Source organism: Oncorhynchus keta, chromosome 27, assembly GCF_023373465.1.
Source record: "Oncorhynchus keta strain PuntledgeMale-10-30-2019 chromosome 27, Oket_V2, whole genome shotgun sequence".
NCBI lineage: Eukaryota > Metazoa > Chordata > Actinopteri > Salmoniformes > Salmonidae > Oncorhynchus > Oncorhynchus keta.
This window is the reverse complement of record NC_068447.1, coordinates 42,199,534-42,206,803: the sequence shown is the minus strand read 5'-3', so window position 1 is coordinate 42,206,803 and position 7,270 is coordinate 42,199,534. Positions and strand designations below refer to the sequence as shown.

At 45.0% G+C, this 7,270-nt stretch overlaps 1 protein-coding gene across 5 annotated transcripts in view; it reads right to left on the bottom strand.

Moving 5' to 3' along the window:
• Positions 1–64: 64 nt before the first annotated feature.
• kmt2d (lysine (K)-specific methyltransferase 2D) overlaps positions 65–7,270 on the bottom strand; it is a 41,789-nt gene continuing 34,583 nt past the window's right edge. For 3 of the 5 annotated variants that reach the window (XM_052482461.1, XM_052482463.1, XM_052482462.1), the window contains exons 44-50: positions 5,679–7,104; positions 5,305–5,441; positions 4,931–5,061; positions 3,680–3,986; positions 3,408–3,481; positions 3,220–3,328; positions 65–3,045 (exon numbers count right to left, since the gene is read on the bottom strand). In XM_052482461.1, coding sequence (XP_052338421.1) covers positions 2,953–3,045; positions 3,220–3,328; positions 3,408–3,481; positions 3,680–3,986; positions 4,931–5,061; positions 5,305–5,441; positions 5,679–7,104 — 2,277 coding nt within the window. In that variant the 3' untranslated portion in view covers positions 65–2,952. The remainder of the gene's footprint in view (positions 3,046–3,219; positions 3,329–3,407; positions 3,482–3,679; positions 3,987–4,930; positions 5,062–5,304; positions 5,442–5,678; positions 7,105–7,270) is intronic. The other 2 variants (XM_052482464.1, XM_052482465.1) reach the window with 1 other exon arrangement.

The window sequence follows — 7,270 nt, the reverse complement described above, 5'->3', positions numbered from 1 at the left end:
TAAGTCACTTTAGCATGCAAGTCTCAACTCGCATGTTTTATTTAAATGAAAATAAGATTCCAAATTATATTTAAATGCATTTTATTTTTTCTTTAAAAGAAATAAAAGCAGAGACAAATGGATGGGGGAAGGGGGGGCTGTATAGAAAACCTCTGTCGTTCTATGTACAATTCAAAATTATATCCATACAAAACATGCCACATACAATAAAAAGTATTCATATTCCCTTAAGTAGCTCAGCTGTACAGATGTAAAACATTTTTAAAAAGTTAGGTAAAAAAAGTTCAACTTTTAGCAAGCTCTTTATTTAATTTAAGATATGCAGAAAACTTAAATTAGATATTCAAACATGATAGATGGTAGGAAGAAGTTACTTAGGCTAAAATCCAGTGAGCGGCAAAATGTCTAATGGTCTTCCCTTCAAATAAACAGGACAAGAAAAAAATAGCACTGACTCATACTTTCCCAATATCTACCACTTTTAGAGAAGTACTATTGAGTGCAATTTATTCTCAGGTAAGTACTGGGTTAACTTTGAATATTTAGTCGTAACATACATCAGACCGAGTAGCCTGTTTTCACAAGGTATACCAACACATTCACTTCTATAGGGAAGATTAAACACCAATCATATTTAACTAATATCCTAGCCAGGGAGAAGTTAAAGATTTTCTGTATACTAATGATCAAATTGTGACCAAGGGAGAGGTTTTGGTAAAATTGACTAGTAGCATAAATTAAAAGTAAATGAACAATTTGACATAAATACACAAATGCTATGCACCCTTCAAGTGATTTCTCATTGTTGTAATAATCTTGACAACTTTCCATTATGCATCTACAACATTCTTTCACTCTTGGCTTCTCATCCAAGTCAAGACCTGACATCTTCACATACCTATTTTAACAAACTGTCTTTGAAAGCTTATAGCAAAAAATGCTAATAGAAAAACAGGTAAATGCAAAAACACTCCATTTTACATATATTTATATATATACACACACACACAGCATAATCTTTGATAAAATGATATCCAGTGGTTGATTTCTTTCATCAATTTTATTTCTCTACAATTTTAGATTTTTATTGATTAAAAAGGGGTTGGATAAAGAGTTTGTTGCCCCCCTATAGAATATATATACAGTTTGTACACTTTTGCATTTTTCTTACGTGAGGTTTTAGGTCAGGGTTGAGGGGACATCACCATGGAGACTTCAGAACTCTCCCCTTTGAAGATCTACTTTGTTATTAATTTCATTTAAAAAAGAAAAATGCCCTTTTTTTTGTTTGTTTTTGACAAGTCTTCCCCTGCCCTTGATTAAAGACTCCAGTATAGAAAAGACCGTACTACCACTAGAAAACCACAACACAGGGATCTTTAGAAACACACCTAGCTGTGGTGTGGTTAGACAGGCAGGGCCAGGCAGAGAAAGACTAACTACAGTAAAAAAGTTTACAACAGTCCACTACATGATATAGAGAGGAAGATGCTAGATTCATGGTTGACGTCATTCGAGAAAATAAAATATAAAAAATGCAGATGGGATTTCAAGGACTAAAAAGGTGGAACACAAACGGGATAGTAGTCTTGCATTATTACCCGCAAGGTTTCTGCTTAACGTGTGACCAGAAGGAATAAAGCAGCAAGCGTACGTTACACTTCTCGCACTCATTAGTTGAACTTGATCGTCTTGCCAAAGACGACTTACTAAATTAGCGCAGCGATCCTGCTTCGCTTTACGCGTTGACGCACCAATCCCTCGCTCAGTCCCCCAGAACGCAAGGTTAGATGTTACTGCGCATTCAGTCAACTAAAAAGCATGATATCTAAATGTGTTATAAATATGCAGAGAAGGGCAACAACATGAAATCCAGGATGATCAGGAGTCATCTCGTGATACCTGTTAAGCTTGTGATTGATCTTAATGGGATATCTTTAAAAAAATGATCATATAATTTATTCCGTCTGTATAGATAATTAATGAGGAGTAATATTGTTGGCTCATTATTGTAAAATCAGCATAGAATAGAGCAAACCGGCTGCTAGTTAAGTTTCCCTGCTTGTCCGAGAAGGCTATATTATTAGCCTAATAAAAACATTCCCACCGACCCCTTTCTTCCCCTCTTTCCACAGTAGCAGTTTTTACACAAAGTAAGCAGTCACTCCCACTAGATCAATGAGGTAGACTGGTCAGGCCAATGAAACCTTTATGTCTGGTGCCTCTAGAGGTCAACTTTTATTGTATCCGACATCTTTCTACTCCCGTCTCCATCAGCGATACATAGTTCTTCTATACAGACTCAGAGCCACTGTCTTCAGGATTGTCTAGCTAGCCAATAATATCCACGTTGGGGAGTCAATCTCCACCAATGACAACGGGAGAGTGTCTTTTCCTTAAGGGTTAGGTTAGGAAGAGGGGGAGTGCAGGGGGAGAAGAATAGGATAGGTAAGACCCTAAAAAAAAATGCATTCGTTTGTTCTTAGTACTTAAAATGGCTTCTTTCTTCAAAGCTCTAGGTGAGATCTGTCCTAAGAGAGTATTGATATCACATAGAATCAGAACATTTGGTAGGTTTAGAGGATTGTATTCCAGCCATAGTTGTTGAAGGGGGGAGCGGTAGGTAGGTAGAGGAAAGAGTTGCTTTTGGCAGAGGACACTGTTCATCCACAAAGAGATTGTCCCACCATTCGGCTGGATGTCAATAGAGGTGGGTTTGTTTGCGTTTAGAATCAGTAATGCTCTTCAAACCTTTGGCTACAGGTGTGAATGCAAACGTCTTCCTCTTATTGATTTGGAGGTTAGATTTCCCTCCTCGTTCGTCAGCTTATGAACTGGGTAAGTAGTTCTAAAGACTATAGGCTTTGGCGCAGCAGGAGTGTTCTGTTCTGACACCCAGGAGAAAGAAGGGACTCCCCCCTCTCTCTCTCTCCTCTGTTTTTCCCTGTTCGTTTAGTTCATCCACTTTCGGCAATTCCAGGCTCCGCAGTGGCAAGGGATCTTGTGCTGATCGTCCTCAAAGTCAAACTGATAGTCGTACGTCAGCTAGGAGAAGAGACAGAGAAGGTCAACAACAACACTGTGCTGTAATATCACTATTACATCAACAGTAGTCACACTGCTTTACTGTAACACAACCAAGACCCCCAAAGAGACAGTTTAGGGCTTTTAAATTGGTGAAGGAAGCTGTATATTGACCAGGGTTCTCTGTGGTCTCACCTCTTCTCCCTTGGGGATCCGGCGACTGGAGATAATGATGATCTTGTCCTCTTTGTCAAACGTCACCACCTCGGCAACACAGTTGGGGGCACAGGAGTGGTTGACATAGCTGAAGAAGAAAACAGGAGGGTGAGACCGGGACAAACACAATAGGGGTAAAAAAGAGAAAGTACACTTCCAACACCTACCGAGCTGGGCCGCCAGTCAGAGTGGCATCGATCACATGCTCGTTGTTGGTGCGGAACATGTAGATCCCACGGTTCTAGAAGAAAACAAGCAGGAAGAGAGGTCATTCTAAAACACTCCAATCCACTGAAACTGACTATGAACAAATATTACAACCTATATCGGTCTTTTCACCCTTTGGTTAAGTTTTTGTGTAAAATCAACAATTCAAATCACAGTTATGCCTGGAGGGGAACTAAACAGACAAAAGACTGTGTCTACTCGAGCCACCCACCTGTTCCTCGTAGATCTTCTCGCGGCGGTTGGCCACCTCGTTGCGGATGATGGTTCCTATATACTCGATGACCATGGTGTGTTTGTCCAGGTCCTTAGCAGCGTATAGCCCCAGGCCCTGGATCTGGGACCGGGCCAGGTAGACGTTGTTCTTCCACTCGGTCTTCAGGCGCCGGTACTGGGAGGACTTGGAGTGGACAAACTGCTTGCTGTAGGGGGTGTTGATCTCGCCGGTGAAGGTGCTCTGGTAGGCCTTGGACATGGACGTACTGTTCAGGGTGTGAGGCCTAAGAGATAGAGACACAGAACTAGATCAGAGTCAGTCTGCACAGTCATCATGTCATTCAGTTTAGAAATGTTTCAGTGTCACTCCTCATTAGAACATTCGATTAAACACTTTTTTAAACTTCTTTTTTTAGGACATTTAGGTCAACAGTGAGGGAGAGCGCCCTCATTATTGTGTTTAATGCATGGAACACACTTTTTGACCAATCAGAATGGGCCCGAACTAACAACTGTATAAACAACTACTAACAGACCACACAGCTAGTTTCTCTACACCACGTATCTATTTCAAATGGGTTGCTGGTGTCTGAGTAAAATAAATATTTTAGGATGTATATTTTTTGGTGGTGGATAAAAACTACTCCAGTCTGAACTTACACTACTAAAGCCAGATAGAACATGTATAGAAATGATAATGAACATTTTGGAATAATTGAAATAAACAATTTCTTCAATTATCTAGAATTTTCTATATAGAGCTATTAGCAGCAGATTTGGTTGACGTTGTGGTCTCAAACCAGTCAGCTAACTCAAATTTGTCTTCAAGAATACAGGCAAAATGGATTATTGTCAATGGAAAAGGTGGGAATGTTGTTCTCTTGTCACATAAATTGCTACATTTACTATCAATATAGCATTCAAAGAAGTTGCTGCTTCCCAATTGGCCAATTTGGCCCCAAAAAATTGAAATGCAATTATTGAGTTGTGACTGAGACAATCTGGTCTTATTTGGGTCCCAAGTGCAATACCAGCTGACAACCACTGCTTATCGATATCTAGATCACCTATATTTTCTATACTAGTATACTATTTATTACTATTTTCTATAACTATAAATCTATTTGGAAGACTATACTGCAGTCTTACCTCTTGCCGTGTGTGAGGATCTTGATCAGACTAAAGTTAATCGCTACAGCATATTATCATATCTATGTCATCTACATGGAGGACTATACTGCAGTCTTACCTCTTGCAGTGTGTGAGGATCTTGGGCTCGGAGCGGGCGCAGCCGGTGGGGTTGATCATGAGCGGCAGCTCCATCAGAGGGTGGCGACCGTATCGGAACACATAGTCCTGGCAGCTCTCCACTCCAGGCAACTAATAACGTAACACAAAGGATGTTAGTGAAGTCAAGGATGAAAAAGCATGATCCAAACCTCCGATGGCACCCTATTCCCTCTGCGGTGCACTCCTTTTAACCAGAGCTGTAGTGCAAAGTAGGGCACCGAATGGGCAATAGTGTGTGTTATTGGAGACACAGGACTTGGTGTCATGGAAGCAATGAGAGCAGAGGAGGGAAAAGCCAAATGGTGATTCTGATTTGGTGAAAGGACTTCTTACCGACTCAGTGATGCGAAGAACGGCGTGGACCGTGAGGCCGTACATGTCCTCTCCCTTCACATGGTCAGTGAAAAGCTTCAGCATGGCAGACTCTTCTCTCAGCTTAGCTACAGACTTAACCACTCTGTCCCAGATACCTAGAGGGAAGGCAGAAAAACACAGGACATGGTCACAGACCAGAGTCAATTCCATTTTAATTACGGACATGGCTGTGTTGCAATGGTGCAATGATGCAATTACCCCAAAAAATGGCAACTCAATTCCAAATCAATGGCAATTTAGACAAATTAACCCAAACTGTGGTCAGTTGTGTGATTGGACATTGCAACAGAGGCAGTCTGAGCAGGCTCTGGGTGTGGGGACAGAGAACGTACCTTCTGGGCTGGTGTCGCGGTAGTGCAGGTCCTCCTGTCCATGCTCCAGCACCCGTACCTCGAACAGCGGCCTTCCCTCCGTCTCACTGATACGACAACGATACCGACACCGGCGGTTAGGCACCCGCGTGCTCCAGTAGATCCTGGTAGCCTCGTAGCCCACGGGGAAGATGGCGGTCGGGGAGTGGAAGGCTTGCATCTGAGACGGTAGCAGCTGGCCCACGGCGTGGAAGATGAGGCCGCCTACGCGGAACAGGTGGATGCGGTCGCCGCGTTGTAAGATGCTGGCGATCTGCTTGACCTCGTCTCTCTCGATGTAGACCCGGCGGAACACGGAGAAGCCCGTCAGCTCCTCCTCGCTGGGCCCTTTCAGTTTGTGTTGGGTGCACAGCATGGTCTTGTCCCTGAAGAACATGCAGCGGGCCTGGATGCCGCAGGCGAAGTGGTAGACGTTGGGGCAGCGTAGGCGGTTGCAGCTGTTGGTGGCGCCCGTCTTCTGGCAGCAGGCACAGCGGGTGCGGAGCCCGCGCCTCAACGCCATTTCGACGTTCATCAGCGCGCCTCCCTGCGTCTCGTACACCTCCGTGCTCCACAGGGCGCAGTTGAGATGAACCCACAGGTCCACGTCGATGTTGAGGAGCCTGGCGGGGCCGTCCGTGGCGCCGTCGCCCTCCTCGTGGCAGAAGCAGCACTTGCGTTTGTCCCGGGGCAGCTTGTCAGGTCTCAGGGTGATGCGGAGACGCTCCATGAGCTCGGAGACCCCACGGCTGCTCTCCTTCTTGGAACCTCCTTTACGGATGGTGATGACGATCTGGAGACGTTTCCAGCGGAGGCCCTTCCACTTCTTCACCTTGGGCCGGACCACCATCTCCTCAGGGTCGGGGGAGAGGGGCCTGCTGCGGTGCTTCACCTTGGGGGAGGTGGGGGTGTCCTGGGGATGGGGGGCTGGCTGGTCAGCCGTCGTGGCATCATAGTCCGCCTGAGCAGCAGGAGCCTCAGCATCAGTAGAGTCAAGAACAGGAGCCTTAGTGTCAGCACCAGGGTCAGAGTTGGGGACAGGGACAGGGTCAGGAGGGGGAAGGATGGCCTCCTCAGCCTCAGTCTCCGTTTTGATCTGAACAGTGGCAGGCTCCGTTTTGACCTGAATGGTGGTCTGAGCAGGGCTGGAGGGAACTTGAAAGGGAAAGGCTAGCTGAGAGGGAAAGGCTAGCTGAGAGGGAAAGGCTGGCTGGGAGGGGGAAGCTGGCTGGGAGGGGGAAGCTGGCTGTGTGGGAGGCTCAGGTTCACTAGGAGGAGCAGGAGGAGGAGAGGGAGAGGAGGGCGGGGAATCCTGGACAGGGATGACGGGGAGATGACGGACATCCAGGTCAGACACGTTGGTGGTGTAACAGTGCTGAACCGGTTTGTCCTCCTGTTCGGGGAACTCCTGAGAGAGAAATTAACATGTTGAAGAATCTCCTGACATTTAACAAAAAAGGCCATGCGCAAAGGTCTGTAGCTAACCTGACTAATGTATATGATTTATATAGCTCCATTTCCAGACACTCAAAGCAATCTGTGTGTGGAAATTAAGTATGTCTATGGTGTACACT